This window comes from Lepisma saccharinum, chromosome 15 (genome assembly GCF_977018435.1).
Source record: "Lepisma saccharinum chromosome 15, izLepSacc3.1, whole genome shotgun sequence".
In the NCBI taxonomy this organism is placed as follows: domain Eukaryota; kingdom Metazoa; phylum Arthropoda; class Insecta; order Zygentoma; family Lepismatidae; genus Lepisma; species Lepisma saccharinum.
Genome location: NC_139243.1, coordinates 61,869,269 through 61,892,229, shown reverse-complemented (window position 1 = coordinate 61,892,229; position 22,961 = coordinate 61,869,269). Strand labels below are relative to the sequence as shown.

At 37.2% G+C, this 22,961-nt stretch overlaps 1 protein-coding gene across 1 annotated transcript; it reads right to left on the bottom strand.

The window, feature by feature from the left end:
* Nucleotides 1-869: 869 nt before the first annotated feature.
* On the bottom strand, nucleotides 870-6,342 carry LOC145999285 (uncharacterized). Its single transcript, XM_083136222.1, has 2 exons — nucleotides 5,422-6,342; nucleotides 870-5,195 (listed from the first exon to the last, which is right to left on the bottom strand). Exons 1-2 carry the CDS (start codon nucleotides 6,340-6,342, stop codon nucleotides 870-872), a joined length of 5,247 nt encoding a protein of 1,748 aa, XP_082992348.1.
* Between the last annotated feature and the right edge of the window lie 16,619 nt (nucleotides 6,343-22,961).

Below are 22,961 nucleotides of genomic sequence, written 5' to 3'. Positions count from 1 at the left end.
TTTATTGGTTGCTTCAATTTTGAGACACATTTCATATGCAACTTTCATCAAGAAAAATTTTTATGATGGATCTGTGAACATCAGGGAAAAATGATAATTATAGGTAAAGTTTCCTCAGGAAACCACCAGAAAATTGAAGGAGATCTCTCATACAAAGACGAGACCTAGTTGAGTTAAGACTGCTTACTCTATCCCCCATCCGGAGGATTTTTCTTACAGAAACTGCTACAGTATGAATGAAATATTAATAGATGGTGAGTCTTTGACTGATCTTGAAGACATTCCATTTCTTTATATTGGTGCTATAATATGTTTGTTACATTTCGCAAGAAGTATCTCTCTGTTTTAGCAGATATAAATGATGATTGATGACTATTTGAATATCACGAGCAGCGATCTTTTTTAATTGTGTCTGGTGGCCATTTATGTTCTACATCACGTGTAACCTTGAATATATATCATACTGGCGACATACTGAGTGCATTTTTAAAAGGTTTGATACAGAGTTAAGCAAGAATACGTGTAGTAATTGTTGCGGTAATGACCGACTTATAATTCGTTGAGACTCTGGTTATTTAAGTTAACTGTTTTACCTTAGGCGTAGTTATACCAGATGAATAACACGGTACATCGATTTATATTTTAGAATATTTATAATACTAAAGAATACATATTGGTATGTAGAACCGTAATTACAACTGTCTAATATCGTAGATAATAGGAGACGCGCGCGTAGTATGTTGCACGGTCGAGCTCACATGAGCAAATCAGACAGTCTCCTCGCTGCGCGCGCATGCGCCGCAGACGGCTCGCAGCAGAATGCTTTCATTCCCGAACATACTCCCCCCGGTTGAATGAACATAATTCAACTAATCTCCGTCTTTACCTATGGGGAGGAGCACAATTTTACTAACACTTCTTCTAAAAACTCCGTCTTTCGTTTTCACTGTCACTACACGCACTAGTCCATCGTTCCCAGGATGCCCCGCTTCCACCTTAGCTAGTTTCCACTGTAGTGGGGGTACGTCGTCCTCCTTCAGTAGTACAACTGTCCCTGGAGATAAGTTCTTCGTGGAGGATGTCCACTTCTGGCGTTGTTGAAGTGAATGGAGGTATTCTTTATTCCACTGCTTCCAAATGGATCTTCTCATCTTCTGTATCAGCTGGTATCTGCTGAGTCTATTGTCAGGTATGAGGGTAAGGTCAGGTTCTGGGAAGATTGTTATGGGTCTGCCAATGAGAAAATGCCCTGGAGTTAATATCTGGTAATCTGATTCGTCGGGTAAAACGCAAGGTGGTCTTGAATTTAATATTGCTTCAATCTGGCAAAGTAAAGTACTTAACTCTTCGTAGGTTAGTATGGTGCTTCCCATCACTCTTCGTAGATGATGTTTTAGCGATTTAATCGCCGCTTCCCAGAGTCCACCGAAATTTGGCGCTCTTGGCGGTATGAATTTCCATTCAAAATGCTCATTTGCTGCGTAGTCCTGAATGACATCTTGAAACTGGGTAGATTCAAACATATTGCGTAGTTCCTGAAGTTCTCTGTGTGCACCTCGAAAGGTACTGGCGTTGTCACTGTAAATGGCTGCACATTTTCCTCTTCGAGATATAAATCTTTTCAATGCAGCTAAAAATGCTTCAGTTGTTAAGTCTGTAACAATTTCAACGTGTACAGCCTTCGTTGAGAAACACACAAAAAGTGCAATGAAACATTTTCTCGTCGATTTGCTCCTTGGCGCTTCAGTCTTTATCTTTATAGGCCCCGCGTAGTCTACGCCACTGTACATGAATGGATAAGCGGCTCGGATTCTGTGCTCCGGTAGATGTCCCATCAGTTGTTTACTAGCTTCTGATTTAAGTCTATGGCATTTAATACAATAGTGTAGGATGTGCTTAACTATTTGTCTTCCCCGGACGATCCAATATTTTTGTCTGATAGAGGAAAGTAGTAACTGTGTTCCAGCATGCAGTAATCTGTGATGTTCGTATTCAATTAACAGCCGTGTAAGATGGGCCTTAGGAGGCAAGATTATCTGATGTTTAGCCTCAAAAGCGAGATCGCTTTCTTGTAAACGTCCGCCCACGCGAATAATGGAATCGGCGTCGAGAAATGGATACAGATCTTTTATTCCACTGTTCGGAGAAACTTCTCTCTCGTGAGTCAAGTCTTCTATTTCCTTCGCGTAGAATAAGGCTTGCGTTACTTTAATGCACGTATCTGTGGCTCGTTGCAAATCCTTGGCATTCAGTTTCGAAGTACAAACATTTCTCTTCGTGGGCCCCTTGCAATTATCAATGAAAATATGACAAAGTGCCATAACTCTTATCATTCTCAAAAGGTTAGAGAATCGCGTAAGAATTTCATCTGATTTGTGTGTAGTTACCAATGAGGTTATTTTCACCTTCCTTCGTTCTGGTACTTCTGTAGGTGGATTCATTCCAAAACTGATGTCGTTGATGGCCAACTTCGGATCTTGATCTGATTGGCTTAGAAATGCTGGTCCTTGTAACCAAAGTGAGTTTCCCTTTAGCTTCAGGGGTTCGACTCCTCTCGATAACATATCAGTAGGATTATTCTTTGACCTTACATGCCGCCAATCACACACCTGCGTGTACTCCTGTATTTGAGCCACTCTATTTGCCACAAAGGGTTTCCATGTCTCTGGGTCCTTTGCAATCCATGCCAAAACAATCTGCGAATCTGTATATAAATATACCTTGTTTATTTGGAGATTCAATAAAGGTATCACTTTATTAACTAATTTTGCCAATATAAGCGCTGCGTACAGTTCAAGGCGAGGTAAAGTTATTTTCTTAATCGGTGCAACTTTCCCCTTGCTGCACAATAACCGTGAATTAACTTCTCCTCCTGCAGTTACAGATCTGACGTAAATGCACGAGCCGTACATTCTCTCCGACGCGTCAGAAAACCCGTGAATTTGAATGTTTATAATCTTCCCTTTAGGTAAAATACATCGTGGAACCTTAATGTCGGAAATGTGGCATATTTGTGCATGTAAAGTCTTCCATTCGTTTAATACATCTGAAGGTAACTCATCGTCCCAGGATACATTTAATTTCCATAGTTTCTGTAGAAATTGTTTAAACAGTGCAATAACAGGCCCAATAATTCCGAGCGGATCGAAGAGTTGCGCGATTTGAATGGCAACCCTGCGTTTGCTTACAACTTCGTGAATGCTCAAATCGTAGCCGGCCAAATTGTTTTCTTTCTTTGCACTTATCGTCGAAAAGCTTTGTTTATCGTAAAGAGGTTTGCTGCAACCAGCAGCCGTATTGTTTCTTTGATTGTTGATAGCTGGGTGATTGTTTACAAAACAAGCGTTGGTGTCTTTCTCTACTTGATCCCGCGTAGGGGAAGTTATAATGTATTTCTTCCTCCCGTCGACTGGATTGCTGCGTGGATGGTAGGTTGTAAGATGATGTTTCTTCGCCGGTGCGAGTGTAGCCAATTCAGCATTGCGTTCTGGCGCTAGCGCTGAATCTTCGGCCGTTAATATGCAAAGAGTGTCGGCGGTGGTATTCCAATTGACACCTAGAGTTTTTGTACTGTCGTCGTTAAACAGAATCGTGTCTTTAACTTCCCGTAGTTCTAAAGGTATAGTTTCCATTACTCTTGCAGAATTGGATGCCCATTTTCGTAGCTTAAATCCTCCTGCCGATAATAATGCTGACAGTTCATTACGTAGATTAATGGCTTGATTCTCGTCTTCTTGCCCTGACAGCAAGTCATCTATATAAAAGTCTCTCTTCAGTATTTCAGCAGCTTGTGGATAGTTGTGCATTTCGTCTGTCGCCAGTTGCTGTAGGCATTTAGTTGCTAGATATGAGCTAGATGTCAGACCATAAGTTACAGTGTTTAATTCGTAGATCATCAGTGGTTCGTCGTGAGATTTTCTCCATAATATACACTGTAGTTTCCTATCAGAAGGGTGCATATGAATCATCCTATACATCTTCTCAATATCAGATTTCAGAGCGATTATATGAGTCCTGAAGCGAAGCAGTAACCCGAACAGGTCTTCTTGTAGAACCGGTCCTGCACTTTGTAGACAATTGAGTGACCGGCCACTGGTCGTTTTTGCTGAACCGTCGAATACGATCCGTACTTTCGTCGTGGAGCTGGCTATATTCACAACTGGGTGATGGGGGATGAAATATCGGATGTCTCCCGTTGCTGGCGCCTCTCGCACTTCCTGCACTGCTTGCATGTGGTGTAATCTCTCGTACTCGTTCATAAATTCCACATATTCTTCTTTCAATTCCAGTTCTCTCTCTAGTCGGCGTTCTAACTGTAAAAATCTGGAGTGTGCATGTTCCAAAGATTCCCCTAATGCTGATCTATCTTCCGTCAAAGGTAAGCGTACCGTGTAAGTGCCATCTTCATTCCTTTCTGTAGTTTGGCGAAAATGTGCTTCCATTTTCTTTTCTTTAGGCGACATAATTTCTTCCGACAAATCTTCCACCGACCAGAAACGATGTAAAAGGATTTCTAACGGCTCACCTTGTATAAAGAATGATCTGCTTGGATGTGACGTTGTTCCTGGAGTGTTGCCCACTACAATCCAGCCAAACTGTGTGTTTTGTAACGTAGGATAAGGTCCTTGTTTCGACATCTTCTCTGGCAGTAAGATATCGAAAAATATACTTGCAGAAATTAAAATGTCAATCCTTGCAGGAACATTGAAGTTTTCATCCGCCAGGTCAATATCTGTAGGTATCTCCCATGTTGAAATATCCATTTTTTCTGCAGGCAAACGTTCCGTAATATTTTTCAAGGCAGAACATTGTGCCTCTACAGTAAATTCATTGAATCTTGATTTTAATTCCACCTTCACAGCATAAGGTGAATTTACAGTGTTGGAACTTATTCCCTGTATCAACGTATTTTGTCTCTGTCTTCGTAACCCAAGGCGTTGTACTGTATCCATACTAATGAGGTTCACTTGAGACCCCGGGTCCAATAAGATGCGGCAAGGCAAGTATTTTCCATCTTTGTCCTTTGCTAGAACACAGGCAGTGGCCAGCAAAACATTTTGGTTCTTATTCTTTACTGAATACGATGAACTGGTTCCCTCTCCGACTTGAGGGTTGGAAACACTGCTTGCTTCGTTCGCAGCTGATATTCCTGGAGGGAGGGGAGGTATACGGCGCTCGCCACCCCTTTCTTCGTCCTGCTTTACAATTTAACACTGAGTGATTAGCAAAACGCAAACAATTCGTGCATATGCGGTTCTCATGCAGGAATTTATATTTCTGTTTATTCGTCAATTTAAAAAATGACTGGCATCTGAATAAAGGATGAAAAGGAGAGGCATCTCTGCAGTAGATGCAGCTCTTGCTCGACGCAGTAAAATACGTGTTAGATGCTTGTGGCGGTCTTGACTTAACGTTACTAACAGCTGGTGACCTTGAAAACGGCTTCGTCGATGTCGAAGGTTCATTTGTTTCGAATTTCTGTAAAGAGTTGCACTTAGCTTCTAAAAATATAAGCAATTCTTCGATGGTGCTGAATTCTGTATTGCTTGATTGTTTCTCAAAGTCCCTTCTCGTACATTTATCCAATTTGGCTGAAAGATACTGAACGAGAAAAATATCAATTAGGTCCGCGTCTCCCTGAATGTTTCTTAATGCTTCTATAGAACTTCTAATCGTAGTCGTGAACTTTCTTAATTCTGTTACACTTTCCTTAGTGACTGAAGATACATTCAAAATGTCATTTACGTAAGCAGCGGCTATTAACTTTGGATTATTGTATTTGCGCTGAATCAAATCCCAGGCGACCTTGTAATTAGCACCTGTGAGTTGCAAATTCTCAATCGTTTGTAATGCATCACCCTTTAACGAAAGCCGTAAATACTGCAATCTTTGTATGTCTGACAAGGTTTCATTTTTTTCTATGAGGGCTACAAAAATATCTTGAAAAGATGAAAATTGAGTGTAGTTTCCGTCAAACGTTGGTAAAGTTACATCTGGGAGCTTGATTGGAGATTTAGTTTCAGGCTTACATGTGTTATTCTTTCTCGTCGAGTCTTTGTCTATTATTGAAAGCATTTTAGCTTCTAACGTGAAGTAACTTTGCTCAAGTGACGCTCTCTTCTCGTCGTGAGATTGCTCATCTGATAATTCGGCTATCTTGTCCATTACATCCTCTAGTTTTGACCAAACACTGCCAAGTTGCTTATGCCTGGCTACAATTTCGTTTACATGACCACTTGCTTCGTCATAATTAGACACGTAGTTCTGAAGCCGAGTTAATTGTCCTTGTATTACACTGCGTTGTCTCACTAGCTTCTCAAGCATTTCACTTTCTTCCGGCATTTTCTCAGGCAAGGTTAGGAATATGAACAAACAAGCATGGAAAAGGAAAATAAAAGGATTTACTCACGTACATGGAATCTGCAGCCGTCGATAATTCCTCTACTCTTGGCAACCCTGTGACTGGATCGTGCTGTCCGTTGATTCTCCTAGCTCGCTCTAATTTCCCCTCGCGCGGCGTGGCTGAAGTGGCGGGAAAACTGCTTTGTTCTGTAACTTCACTGTACTATCACTGTCTGTATCACTTCACTTCACTAAACTGCACTTTCACCAGTCCCGTCGTTTACCGATATCCGTAATTCATCCGGTTTTGCGGAGGACCATATGTTGCGGTAATGACCGACTTATAATTCGTTGAGACTCTGGTTATTTAAGTTAACTGTTTTACCTTAGGCGTAGTTCTACCAGATGAATAACACGGTACATCGATTTATATTTTAGAATATTTATAATACTAAAGAATACATATTGGTATGTAGAACCGTAATTACAACTGTCCAATATCGTAGATAATAGGAGACGCGCGCGTAGTATGTTGCACGGTCGAGCTCACATGAGCAAATCAGACAGTCTCCTCGCTGCGCGCGCATGCGCCGCAGACGGCTCGCAGCAGAATGCTTTCATTCCCGAACAGTAATATCAATTCGAACTTGCGCCATCTTGGTTTTCAACCATTTGTGAGTTTGAAGAAATACAGTTTCATGATATTGGTAATCTTGTGGTTACATTTGAAAAGAGATCGACTGCTGCTAACATTTTCCCACTCACCTCTCCGTCCCACTTCTTCTATTCAGCGCCATTTTCATGTAACGTCAAAGATTTAGAAAATGTTAATGTATTTTTGGTTATGTTTTAAAAAACTAGGACGTAAATGACATGAATAGATTTAATGCTCCTCTTATGTTTGCTTTTTCTCTATGAACTTGTATTTTGTGAAACTTTTATGTTTTAATAGTATCGGAATCTTCTAGTAGAGATGGTATAAATACTTGATGTTAGGAGAAACTTCACATTTTAATCATATCAAATAACATGTATATATTTGCTTATATATGTTCACATATGTATTTTATATATGCATTGTATTTTGTAGCGTCGCTTTTTTGTCACTTTCGGCTCATCCTGACGATGATAATGAGTGATAATTAGATGAAATTCATGACGTCACAATAAATTGCCACATCGGGACTCGAACCAGGGAGTTCGCTTTCCGTGGCGGGATGTAAAGTCGACAACTTACCGCTGTCGGCTACCAAGTCGTGTGTATATTCATGAATGTGTATGTAAATACACACATATGTGGTATATAAACATTATGTCAGTGTATATATTACTGTATTACTGCCAGCTTCCATGGAAAAGTGGTCAATGTGAAATGCCGTTAAGTAAGAGGTCCTTGATTCAAACCCTGTTTGCCCCACCATCCATTTCATCGGTTAGTCTTCACCCTCGTCGTCGTGATAAACACAATTCGTAGAAAAGTGACGTCAAAAAGAAGAGAAAAAGTGTGCATTCAGTTTTTGGAATTTTTCACGTGATTCTGTAAATCTCTGAAGTGAGAAAATTAGATAATTGTAACTTTTCATTTTTTCATTTAAACGTAAATATTTTAGTGAATTTATTTGAATTTTTCGTGCGAGCCGTTGGCTGTACGCACTACATGGTGATTCACATTGGTTATTCATTTGAAACATGTATGAATAGTATAATATTTTAGTGTATTCAATATGAATGTTGTTTTTTTCAATTGCAAAACTGTGCATATTATATCTAAAGCAAAATGTGTTATTTCATTATTTATATATTCTATATGATTGAGGAAGTGTATTTATCTTTTAAAGATTACAAATTCGTGTCTGTATATATGTCTGTGTATATATATATATATATATATATATATATATATATATATATATAGGGTGATTCTAAAGGTATAGTACAAACGAAAACCACAGATACCTCCCATGAAATAGAGACGAACGTTCCCCTTCCACTTTGCCGAGAGATGCCTCCGTGAGGAGCTAGACAACGCCGAAAACGTGTGAAAATGAACTTCACACCTCTGTACAGCCAGTACCAGTGAACATAGAAAGGCGGAACAAACGAAGTCAAAAGGAACACCAAAGTCGCCCATCCGAAAAACACTAGGCGGCAGCTGCGCAACGCTTGCGCATGGGGTTCCACAAAGGAAATAGGAGTGTCCCGCAAGACAAGTGAAGGGAAAGGGTAGCGATCGACAACGGTAGGGACAAAAGAAGCAATGAAGCATGAAGTAACAATTGCACAGCGGGAAACAAACACATGCAGCGCGTGGGGAGTCCCCCAAACACAGTGGGGAGACACCGCAGCAAGAACAAAGCACGGTTCAACAAAAGAGAAAGAGGATGTAATTAGTTATGTATGTATTATGTAAGTATGTATTGATTTGTATTCTTGTTATTAAGCGTTGATTTCCTGTTACTCTTAATCGCGACAATGAGGATGAGAGAGATCAGATAACATTTATGAAGGAACACTTACAAAGAGCTTCCACGCTCTGACAGGGACTCTACTAGGTAACTTCGGATGCTTTATGAGGGTCGACCACTGAACGCACTTGACTACCTAGCCAGCGTATGTATGACTACGTGTAGCCAGAGGTCACAGGTTCGAAAACTAAGATGGTTGCACTATCATCCATTTCGCAGGCACATTATTCCTTCTTGTCGTCGAGATTGACACAGAAGGTCGAAAAGGACGTAAATTAATACAACTTGAAATAACCTATGTGTTTATGATTTTAAGGTTTTGCGAATCACGAGTACTACGAGGCAAGTTTCCAATGCACCGGAGCTTCTTCCTTCTTATGCTTTGCATATATTATGTATTGATAATAAGGCATGAACTTTGAAATTTGTAACAAAAGGTTCTGTGATTCCCTGAAATGGTAAAGTTAGTTACATTGTAAGTGTACATTATTTACGTTTATAATTTTCATGTAGATGTTGTATTTTGTAATTATGAAATGTGAATATTGTATTTAAATCTAGATTTAATATTGCGCTATTTGTATAAAGTGTATTACTTCATCCTGTGAGGAAATACAGGGTGTCGCAAAACTCTTTCAACAACGCTTGGGTGCTGGTAGATATCATAAAAACAAGTAACTTTTCCCTATAAAGTTTATTTATTTATTTATTTATTTATACATACTCCCCATAACAGAGCTATTGCTCCACTTACAACGGGGGCTTACAAGTAAATAAACTATGGTACATAATATCCATATACATAAACATATATTAACATATACATAAACATAAATATTAACATATACAAACACATAAACCAATTGCATATACACAAATAATTAAATGATATTAATGCCTATTTTCAGTTTGTGTTATATTATATTGTATTATAAAATTATATTTAGCATTGATAAAATAACTTGAAATATATAATTACAATTTTTTAAACAAAATACTAATTAAGAATAAAATTGTTTAATAACAGATAAATATTTCTTGTAGGACATAGCAAAATCAATATTAACATTATTTTGTATTAGTACATTATGAGCTTTACATATTCGAACCATTACTGAATTCTGATGTACAATATTTTTAGAATTAACGAAAGAAAATGGCAAATAAGAACGAAGCGTTCTAGGTTTAATTGTGAATCCTATCAACTGAAGACAATCTTGAGCATCAATTAAGTTATTTATAAATTTATAAAGTAAAATATGTTTGGCTAGTTCTCTTCTTGATTGTAATGAAGAGAACCCAAATTCAGATAAAATAGTATTATAGGATATTCTTTCTAAATATGAAGATCTTTTAAATTTTTTGTAATATAAATATCTTACGAACTTATTCTGAACATTTTCAATTAAATCACGGTAGCATTGAAAATAAGGATCCCAGATGACACTAACATACTCTAACTTACTTCTTAATATCGAATTGTATATTGAAGCAATAGCTTGAATATTATTAATTTCTCTGGTAGTTCTAAATATAAAGCCTAAAATTCTAAATGCATCCGATACTAATGTTTGTACGTGCTCTCTGTAAGTAAGCCTTGAGTCGAGTAAAAGTCCCAAATCCTTTATAAGTTTAACTCTATTTAAAACTATTCCATTCATAGTATAGTTATGAGTATAATATAAGTTATGTCTGCTAAACGTAATAGTTCTGCATTTACTTATATTAAAATCTAACTTATTGGTGACACTCCACTGAAAGCAGTTGTTTATATCTTTCTGTAATTGCGCTAAATCACTTATATTTGTAATGGATTTAAATATTTTTAGGTCATCAGCATAAAGCAGATAATTAGAATTTTTTATAACAGAGGATAAATCATTAATAAATATTATAAAAAGTAAGGGACCCAAGTTTGAGCCTTGCGGAACACCAGATGTAACACAATATAAAGGGGATGATTCAAAATTGTAGGTGACATAAAATTTCCTATTTTTTAAATACGATGCTATTAATTTTAACAGTGGAAACGAAAAACCGAAATTTGCTAACTTATATATTAATATATCATGATCTAACTTATCAAAAGCTTTAGCAAAATCTGTATAAATAGTATCAACAGAGTAACCATTGTTAAATGAGTCTGCCAAAAATTGGGTAAATGAGATAAGATTAGTTAAGGTTGATCTTTTGGATATAAAACCATGCTGATGGTGAGTTATATACGGTTTAACATGATAACAAATTCTATTATATAAAATGTGTTCAAAAATTTTTGCTGGTGTTGAAATTAAAGATATAGGCCTATAATTAATGATTTCATTGGCGTTACCAGATTTTGGTATAGGAGTTACTTTACTTATTTTCCACCTATCGGGGAAAATTTGGGTGGTTATAATCAAATTAAATATGGTGCATAGAGGAAACAATAAGCAATCAGTACATCCTTTAAATATGTAAACTGGTATACTATCTGGACCACTAGCTTTCTTCGATTTCAGTTTTCTAATAGAAGTTTCACATTCAGATTCAGTAATACTATCTAATACCAATGGTTGATTTACTATCATAGGTACTTCACTAGGAATTGAGTAAGTTGGAATAGAATCATTAAAAACGCTCTTAAAGAATTGCGCAAAACCATTAGCTATATCTTTGTTATTGTCAAGTAATACTCCATTATAGGTTAGACTACACTGCTTATTAGTTGATTTCTTTTTACCCTTAATATAACTCCAAAAAGACCTAGGATTATTTTTTATGGATTCTTCAGAATTCTTTATGTAAATCTTGTATGCTTTAGTTATCATAGATTTTGATTTTCTGCGTAATTCAACAAATTTCTTCTGGTTATATTCTGACAATTTACGTCTATGTCTATAATATTCTTTATATTTAAGTAATCTTATAATATCCAGTGTAAACCAAGGCGGGTAAGATTTTCTCTTATTACGCTTCCTTATGGGTACATTATTACGAATAATTTTATCTAAAATTTCATAAAAGTAGTCCAATGCTACGTTGGGATTCTTAAATAATGTTAAAGGATTCCAATCAGTTTGATTAAGATTTCTATATATATTGAAAAAATCAGCATTACGGTAATCATATGTATAAATAGAACGTGACTTAACATTATGAATAGTTTTGTCATAAAAGCGGTGGACTTGAAGTGATAAGGGAGGATGATGAGCATCAGGGCTTAGAAGAGGGAAAGAGTTATGATTAACTACGACATTGTTAGACAAGTTGGTCAATACCAAATCCAACGTTTTTCCGTTGTTATTTTTTACATTATTTATGCTTTGTAATTCCAGTAAACTTAAAAACCTAAATAATGTTAAGGAAAGAGGACAACCATTTTCTAAGTCGTAATTAGAATCTACAATTTCTGGAATATTAAAATCTCCTACAATAATCAGACCACAAGAATGTATATTACATAGCTCTTCCAATCTGGCAAAAAACATATTGTAAATTTGTAATTTAGTATTAGGTGGAAAATAAACTGTAACCACTATAATGGAAGAAACACTAGTTATTATCTTAACACAAACAATCTGAATATTTTCTATAGTTATTTCAATGTTCTTGGTCCTCAAAGTACTCTTTACTGCAATTAATGCGCCACCACCTCTTCTATGTAACCGATCTTGCCTAAATACAGCATAGCGAGTATCAATAAATTCACAGTTGTTAATAACATTGGAAAGCCAAGTTTCTGTAAAAACAATTACATCATAGTTTTCATTTAGAATACTTAGATATACATCATTAAGCTTAGTATTAATACCTCTTACATTTTGATAGTATAAATTCAATTCATTATGTGATTCATTATAATCCGTGACTCAATTCACCATGATTACATAATATTTTGTATATCTGTTTCAGTTTTTATTACAAAAACTTGCCTGTCATTTGGGGTTTTTCTTAAACGAATAGAGCCAGAGCTGTCAATCCAAAGATAGGCATAGTTTTTTTCTCTTTGTAATTTCCTAGCTTGTCCAAAAATGGTTTTCCTATATGGAGTGAGGCTGTGATTAATATATATTGGCTGATTATTCGTAAACCCCAGATGATTTGTATTTAAATTTCTTTTTACCTTGCGTTTTTCAATCATTTTATCCTTATCCACTCTTCTTACAAACTTTACAATTATACCCGGAGAATTATGATTGCTAGAATTCTTAAGCCTATGACATACATCTATCATTTCCTCTTTAATTTCCAAATCAAGGGCCCTACCAACATCCATAACAGTTTGATAAACATTTTCGTTAGATTTTCCTGGAATACCAATAATTTCCAATGCATTCCTTCTGCTATATTGCTCCAATTCATCAAGTTGAACTTTAGTGTTTTTTAATTCTTGTTTCAACTCGGTATTCTCCTTTTTCAGTTCTTCGATGTGGGCGAGGCAGGCATTGATTTTGTCCGACTGGGATTTTATTAGATTAGAATTATCATCCATTTTTACATGTAACAGTTCTAATGATTTACCAAGTTCAATTTCCGTCTCCTTAGTTGTTTTTTTAACATTAATAAGTTCTTCCTTTAACTCTTTCACGGAATCAAAAATGTTTTGCAAAGAGGGAACACCTTCTACTAAAGGTTCTTCAGAATGCATAGATCGTCTTTTTTTAGAGTTGCATGATTTACACCTCCATGGTCGATTTTCAGATTTATAAAACTCCAGATCGGTTTCATTAATGTTCACACATTTAATATGCCATAGCTTGGAACAGTCAATACATACTATTTTGGCGTTAACATCATTCCGAGAAACTGGTTTATTACACTCACCACAATTGCTCATTCTTTACGTTAGAACAAACACACAAACACACAGCACAGTAAATGTCTATATGGACAGCTTACTTCGAAAGCGCTTAGTTTCTGCGCTATAAGCGCTTAAGATCTATCCTGTACGTATGCAACCCAACACAGCAAACGCTTGCTCTGACATAACTACCAGGGGCGCGTGGCAGGGTTGCCACTAGCGTTCCTCGTTAAGAGAGACGACTTGAAAACAACAACTTGGGAGTCTTGCCTGAGCAAAATCCAAAACATTAATGATACTTGCGATGTTGTAAGAAGCATTCACAGTATATATAAACTGACCAAGACAAATAATGGGCAGACTGAAATTCAAGATTACTCATTCTAAACTATCTCCATAATTGATTGATTGATTTGGTTTATTTTAATTCGCTTTTCTGCCACCTTTGGCTAATCGCGAAGATGAGGATGAAATAACAAATGCGGGTTCGAATCCCGGTCGGGTTTGGTTGTTTGTAAATGTCCATTCATCAATTTCATCATTTCATCACTCATCCTCATCTTCGCAAATTAGCCAAGAGGCACAAAACGCGAAGTAAAATAAACTAAATCAATAAATCAATAACAATAAAATAACAAATGACACCAATATCTAGGCCAGAATTTAAACCCGAGACACCTGGCGTCGTAGCGAGCTGTGCTAAGCATATCACCACGGAGTGTTTCGTGTATCATGCAATATCAACAATTGGAAGGGACATGTGAGATAGGGGAAATCAGAACGAACAAATGTAAACATGATGTGTTTGCTGCCTCGTTTCGAACACGCAGACTGTAATGTTATTACAATTTATTTATTAGAAAATTGTGAACTAGCGCTATTGCGAATCGAGTTCGTTATAAAAACGCAGGCTGAAAAGAAACAAAAATCTCCGGCAGATGAATATTCGTGAGCCACTTCGGTGACTGAGTACGTTTAGTGATGAACACATGATCTCTCTACCGAATGTTCCGGACACGAGTTCCGACCTGGACAAAGGTGTCATTGGATATTTCGTACTCGTATTTACTATTTGCCTGAAAGTGCAGAAAAATAACGTACAATGAGAATAATATAAATTCACAAGAATTATTCCGGAAATTATCTAGATGTCAGAATCTCGCTCGTTTGCTACAAAACGTTGTTTCCAGGGTGAACTAAAAGTTGACATTTTGGTGCCTTCCGAAAATGTTACTCTTACATTTCTATGTTGATATCAAGTTGCTACAATGAATAATAAATATGTACAATTTATGACGTGTACTCAATGGTTTCCTTTTGATTGTTTCTTTTCACGTTCGATGGTAAGAATGCGAAGCAAAGACACAAGATGAGAAAACTAATTGGCACACATGAAAAGGGTGTAAATTACGAGGATTTCTCTTGATGTATCAATATCAAACGATATCCTGAAGTGCAGAACAAACTAGTTACAGGTAGAGCAGGCACCGAACTCACTGTAATTCCTTTAAATAAAAGATTAATTTCTTCCTACAACTTCTTTAATAGAGCATTCAAGATGAACCAGTTTGAGTGGAGAGAGAGAGAGAGAGTGAGTTTTTAATTCGCATGTTCCTAGTATTGCAAATAATCGTTGAAATCTTCTTGCTGCCCACTTTTAAAACATAATTTTTCTTACATGCCTATCAGTTGTCGGCAAAATTTATAGGTAGCCACTGTTTTCTTAAATAAGCCAGGGGTCTTGGATTCGAATCCCGGCTTGGGCATGTATGTTTGTGAGTGTCCATTCATCAATTTAATCATATCATCGCTCATCCCAATCTTCGTAAATTAGCCAAAAGTGGCACAAAAAGCGAAGTGAAATAAAGCAAATCAATCAAGCAATGAATCAATCAATCATTAAATTAAAAGAGCCTCGCAATTATTTCCTTATGAGACGAACACGATTAGAAACACTCCGTGGTGATGTGGTTAGCACAGCTCGCTACGACGCCAGTTGTCTCGGGTTTAAATTCTGGCCTAGACATTGGTGTCATTTGTTATTTCATCCTCATCTTCGCGATTAGCCAAAGGTGGCAGAAAAACGAATTAAAATAAACCAAATCAATCAATCAATTATGGAGATATTTTAGAATGAGTAATCTTGAATTTCAGTCTGCCCATTATTTGTCTTGGTCAGTTTATAAATACTGTGAATGCTTCTTACAACATCGCTAGTATCATTAATGTTTTGGATTTTGCTCAGGCAAGACTCCCAAGTTGTTGTTTTCGAGTCGTCTCTCTTAACGAGGAACGCTAGTAGCAACCCTGCCACGCGCCTCTGGTAGTTATGTCAGAGCAAGCGTTTGCTGTGTTGGGTTGCATACGTACAGGATAGATTTTAAGCGCTTATAGCGCAGAAACTAAGCGCTTTCGAGGTAAACTTTATAGGGAAATGTTATTTGTTTTTATGATATCTACCAGCACCCAAGCGTTGTTGAAAGAGTTTTGAGACACCCTGTTTAATTTTTGAAATAATACAAACAACTAAGTGCAATACATTTGTGTGTATAAGTAGATATCCCATGAGAGGGTATGTTATTCAGTTTAATCAACTTTATGTAATTCTGTAATTTATACACCTGAAACTATTTGCGTTTTTTATGTGAGCGCATAAAACCTGTACATTTTGTAAATAAAACCTGTATTACTGTAAAGTGTCACTCCTTTACCATAAGCAAATTTACGATCTTCAATTTCTCACTCAAAGGAGGATGGAAATGTTAATCCTATGTATTAATAATTTGGAATTTGCAATTTGTCACACAAATTCCTAAACTGTGAAAATTTTAAAAATGTAACTGTACATTATTTACATATATAATACTGATGCTTATGTTGTATGTTATTGTTATTGCTTGTGAATATTGTATGTAAATATAATTCTGGGAAACTCTGTGTGTAGTCACACCCCACCACACGCACAAACACCCCCCCCCCCACACACACACCAATATTTAATTATGAAATATTTTCTGATTGTATACCAGTACAGGCTGCCTGTTTCACAGGAGTAATTCTCACATCAATCAATCAACCAACTATCTGCCTTCCAAACGACTTAAAGGTTGTAACGAACCTGAGAGTTTAAGGTTTTATATTTGTAAGACGTTAAGATTTTTAAAATGTTTGTTACTTCAAATAATGTGCAAGTTGTCACAGACAATTATAGTTAGATTGATACAGTTGTGTTTGGAACTTGTATAGATGTTTATAAATACGTCATAATCTGTTCGTGTTGACGTCAGTTTCTCATCTCAGCAGAGGAAGTGAACCCACCTGAATGTTTCTCACCTGACGACAGACTAAGTTTGGAAAACAGGTGAAGGTGAAGAATCAATAAGAACTTGGAAACGGAGAGAATTGAAGTATAGATTTTGGGTTTTCGAGTTTTCTTCTTGCCGATAAGTTGAAAGTAAACAATTAATTATGTAATTTGACTTTCGTTATATGTGAGTGATTTGCCCAACGTTAGTATTGAATGTTCTAGTGTTTTATTGGTAAGTGATTAGGAAATATAAGCGATTATAAAACTGCGTTTAACTTTGAAAAGAATTATGTGTTTTCTTTTCTACCCAGCAAGCCCTGATGAGTGATAAAAGCGTCTCATGTTCCCGACAAAAGTAGCAGCGGACTAACTTTGGAACGACTGGTGTCCAACTGGAGGACGTCGCAAGGTGAATGAGTTCATTAAACAGTTTCATGAAGACATGTAGGGAGTGTGAGGTGGAGATAGTGCTCCATACATTCCTGATATCTACCATATAGGAGACAGGCTCCGAGTCACCTTTAATATCAGGATTTGACACGGACACCAACTAATTGATGGTGGCTAGGTGAGCCCCAGAGCTGCTTATGCAGATAGAGGAAGAATTTCTGCCCGAGAACAACCACAGCTAGAACAGACAGAGTTTTCCTCCCTAAAACTGCGTAGGTGCTTAGCATCCCTTACAGAAGCTCCTGGCTTCTCTAGATGTGCTGAAAATGGAAAGTTACATTCCGTCATCAGGGAGCGTGAGAGAGTCTGTCTTGTCCAGTTGTAAACTCTATCTTCCTCGGTCTCGTCTCGGTTTATACATACTCGTATCTTTCTCGTTTCGAGAATTGAAAACAGGCATCCGTCACAGAATTACATTGTATCAGCTAGTTTCGGCAAACTTTTCTTTCACGCAGACATCGACACACATTTCACACTGCTACTTTGCAGGAGTTATAGGGACAGTGCCAATTAATATTCAACAAACTAAATACATTAATGCTGATGCTAATGTTGTATTCTTTTTTTATGTCATGTTAATATCCCTTAGGAATAAAATTTATTATTATTTACGTTATTTAAAATGAAATGTTGTTTCATGTGATTGAGGATATATAACTGTTGAAATAATACGTGTCTCTTGTTTGTGCGTGTGCGGGGGAGGAGGGTTGCATGCGTGTGGTGTGTTTTCAGGCTTTTGAATGTAACTTTCCCCCTACAATATTTTCTCGCCCCCCGCAGTTACTTTCCTCTGGCGCCGTCACTGGTTGGAGACTCCAATTCTCTGGTGAGTTAATATCTCAACGCTATGTTTGCCGCCATCTTTACAAGTTACTGAAGACCGGACTGTAAACATACTACCATAAAAATTCTAAGAATAATACCGACACAAGAAAATCATCTGTGTTGTTCCTAGCACGAGAACCGACTCGTGTTTGTCTTTCGATTGCAGTATATCTCTTTTTGGAAGAATCTTATTCTAGGGTGTTCTCTGTGAGTGCCTCTTCATCAATTTAATCATATCACTCATCCTCGTCGTCGCGATTAGCAAGAGGTGAGAGAAAAACGAAGGAAATAAAAAGACTTATAAGAATCATTCTTATTTCCGGACGTGTCCTACATTTTATAGTTGTGTCTGGCCTCACAGACAAAATTGCAGAGTTTAATTGTGGTTAACATGAAAAAATATTGTTGCCTAACTATACGGCGAAGAGTGGATTCTAATAGCAAAGTTCCAATGGTAAGTTCTGCCATCGCCGTAGGGTTATGCAACACACACAACGTCATGCAAGATAGTGCGTATCCCATTTTCATTGCCGGTGACTATACCTCATCAGCATTTTTCAGAATTTTTGAACTATTCAAAGATTTCTTGAACCTACTTCAGGATTTTTAGGCCCTATTTTAGGATTTTTTCGAGCCTATATTAGGAACCTAAAAGCACACTTTTTAGAACATAAAAATCCGAGATCTCATTATAACATACATAATATATTTTACATAAAGAGCAATTAAAGGTACTTTACTATTGATATTATAATAATTTAAAATATTTAAGGGACATATATACATACAAATGTTGAAATACGTTGTGAATTTTCTGATAAACTTTCGTAGCACTCTGCAATAATACAATGTAATGTGTCATTGAATTATTACGTGTGTACTATTATTTTGTCAATATTCGTTTCCAACCTTGTTATTTTCAGAATTTTGGAAATGTGCAGTTCTTAGTGGCTTTGAAACGATATGGTGCAGAGTTTAATGAAGATGATTGACGATCAACATGAAGTTACGGAAGAGTTGCGTTGTCAGATTTAGACCTACGCTACGTCATGAAACACACTTGAGGAATTTGTCTTCGTAAGGTAAAGGTATTGTCATATTTTGTGTGTTCTCTTTCCAACACTACAAATATAACATTCGCAATCGGCATCTATAAATAGTTGTAACAACAAACTAAAACTATTGGCCTCCCTGATGGCGCAGTGGTAGTGTCGTCACCTTGTAATCAAGGGGTTCCTTGTTCGGTACCCGGTAGAGGCACATAGTGCTCCGGATCTCACTTTAAACCGTAGGTCCAGTCCCATTTAACCTTACTGTGCATAAAGTGGACTCAAAACACCAATTCAATCAATCAATTAAATCAAACTAAACCTATTTACTTGCTAGTGTGCAAATATCACACAAAGCAGATCAATTAACCTTGCGTTCCGTGAGTTTTGGACTTAGAACCATTTTCTGGTTGGAGAAAGAAATGTAAATCATATTACACTATAAATATATAGAGCTATGAAGCATAGGAGATCCAAAATTTTTGAGTAGGTTATACATCGTGAGGGCGCATAGAACTAGTAGCTGACTAAGGTCCTCAAAGCCAGAATACAGCGGTCGAAGCGCTGATCAGTCGATGACTGGACCTTCGAAGGTCTGCAGTAACGCCGTATTCTTTTTAGATTATATAAGTACTCTAATTTCGAATATGCAAATGTTTGTGATTCTACATAAGACATCTCTTTCATTACAGAGCTAAGGAACGAAAGAAGAAATGGAAGAAGTGTATCATCTGCATAGGGAAACCTTGAGGTTAAGTTCACATACAGTTTATGACATCTAAACTGAAAATTAGACTCCATTAGGTCGCAGATAATTGTTAATTATAATTCGAGATGGAAAAGCAACCTACTGCAGGGGAGATGTTGCTGAAGGATAGACAGAAAGGTTTCCTTAAGGCTTCTGCACTCTGTAGGGCACAAAAGGGTGGAGAGTATCAAATGAAGATAGGAGAATTGTTTGTGATTTTGGCCGTGAAGAAAGAAAATATCCGTTACAATCTATCGATGGTAGACACATCTGCGGGGAAATTCGATGACCTTGTCTTAAAAGTTCTTCACCAGGGAAAATACATCTGCTGGTTTCTTCAAGCCAAGCACAGAAAAAAGGGTGCAAAGATTACTTTCAATGATCTTCTGTTCGAGCAGAAGGGAGACTTCTCGTTGAGGAAGTACTTCCAGTCATTCCTGGACACTTGGGAGAGGAAAGGATCTACAGAAGCATCTGTGTCCAGGTATGTCATATACACACCAGCACTTCTTGACTTCGACAGCAATCAGACCGATGAGACATTTTCTGATATAACTTCCGGAAATAATTCTCTCAGATTCAGAAAAGTAATAGAAGAGCACGATCTGATGGATGCAAGCAGCTACTTCATGTTTGAGTTACTTGCAGATGACGTTATAAAGCATCACTTAAGGAAGACACCTGGTGCCACTGACGAGAACATAGAGGACTTCTTGCAACATTTCCGGTTTGCTGTGGGACAACCAACAGTTGAAGAGCTCAGTGATATCCTGTTGAACAAAGTTAAGGAGGCGAATACACATATTGATCCCAAGATTTTAAGAGATAATATCTACCTGAACCTACATAATTGGTTCATGGGACACACACAAGAATCCAAATATTTCACAGAAATGCAAGTTGCTAAAATTATATTACAGCAATTCTCAGAAACGTGTAAAACTCGTATTCTGTTAGATGTTACATTTCTACCATCTGACCTGGTAAGCAAAATATGGCAAACTAATAAAAATGTTGTTCACATTAGCACGTGTAACCCTAAACTTTGTTGCAACAAATTAATTAGTCATCCAGACGTTTGTAAAGAAACACTTTTATTGAATTTCGAAGATTTGGTAAAAGTGAGAAGCATTGTCTTGCCTTGCCTTCCTCTAAACGAAGAACTATCAATATTAGTCGTTTACGACATGGAGACGAGTTCAGAATTGTGGGAAGAGAATTTGCGTTCTCTTGTGGAACGGTTTTCGGACTCCAGAGTTCAGATGGAAGAATCAAATGAAGACCGACAGTCCTCCGTAGAGAGACAACTGACAAATGTATCGAAATTACTTCTTGTATCGGGAGTGAGCATGGTTAGAATGACTGAATTACACAATAACATACTTTGTGTGGAGGACGACACATATACCTTCGAGAGTCTCTGTGGTGAAAGTCAGGATTTAATCATGAAGAAGGTAGTAACATTCCAAGGAGTTCCTGTAGCCTTCAATACACTTTGTAGCCAGGATTGCATGCCTCCCTTTGATTCACATGATATTGAAGCTCTAGTGTCAGAATCTGACATCATCCTAGATGAAAGTGGTACTATTGTGGAAAAGATGCTGGAGATATTCATCCCGAGGGAGTTCTACGTCAATAGTATTTTAGAAGTGAACAGTTTGCATACGCTACCGGATGAGTTATTTATTTTAATAACTTCGAACGAGAGAAATAAATTGGTCTTGTTACTTACATTGATTAGTCTAAATTTATCAAAAACTGAATTGACAGAGCAAAACTCAAATATATATTTAGTGAGTGCGGAAGAAGCTGATGAAAAGTTTACCACACTGTGTCAAAAAAATCCTGATAAGGCCATTCATAAATTGAAGTTGAATAAATTATGGCGTCATTCCACATTTCAATATATTACATTTCAATGGCTCCAGACTCATGGTACAACGGATGCTCTGTTCAAATACTTAAATGAGAGTGAAACTGCAGATGTCGCCATGATTGAACAGAAGCCAATCGCTGTAGTTGCCGCGGAGCCAGGAATGGGAAAGACCACTCTGCTCTCCCACAAAGCAGAGGAAGAGAAAAAGAAGCACAGCAACCGATGGGTTGTCAACGTGCGCCTCAAAGATGTTGCCTGCAAACTCCTGAACTTGATAGGGATTCCCTTGTTGGTAACGTTACTTGGTGAAGTGTATGAGAGGAAATGCAGTTTATTTTGCAATATGAAAGGCACTGAAGTTGGGTCTGTTATCATTGGAATTGACAATGTCTTAATGCTCTATAGAAGATTCGAAAACAAGAAATATGAAGACTTTTATGCAAGAGAACTAACGGAAGGTGCTTCAGTTAACGAGATCATAAGGACAATGATCGCTGATGATCACAGGCATATATGTGTTGAAGTAGCTCTTCAAGATTTATTCCCTTACCCTGTATTTTCATGTAAATGTTGTCTGAGGAGGGAACCAAGGAAACAGCAAATAATAAAGGAAGATCAAATTCTGAGGATTGGGATTTTGCAAAAGGTTGGAGGAAGAGGACTATCCTTTATTCACAGAACGTTTGCAGAGTACTTCTTCGCAATATACCATCTCCTACCAATGAGAAAATATTGCAAGAAATTCGTCAAGGCCTTGAAGAGTGGATTTTACGAAAGTAGATTTTCTATGATCAGGCTGTTTCTGGACTACGACTTATCTAGAAACAGAATTCATAAGGCTGCTCTCATAAATGATGTAGAAGTGATTAAGGAAGAGTTGGAAAAGGGAATATCAGTTAACCTACGCGATGCACTGGGAAGAACGCCCTGCCACCTAGCGGCATCTTATGGACACGTTGAGGCAGCAGAATTGTTCCTGACAAGGGGATGTAATACATGCATAAAGGACGGTCTTCATAAATACACACCAGCGGAAGTGGCTGCTAATGTGGGGAAGTGGGAGATATGTTCTCTGTTTCTATCTAAAGGAATGAATATTAAATTATATAAAGAGGA

What these genes read in the sequence shown, in the direction of transcription:
- LOC145999285 (XM_083136222.1), bottom strand. Translation starts at nt 6,342, where the DNA reads ATGCCGGAAGAAAGTGAAATGCTTGAGAAGCTAGTGAGACAACGCAGT. An exon ending in CGTTTTCAAGGTCACCAGCT is followed by an intron (nt 5,196 to 5,421) that starts GTTAGTAACGTT and finishes ATTGTAAAGCAG; the next exon opens with GACGAAGAAAGGGGTGGCGA.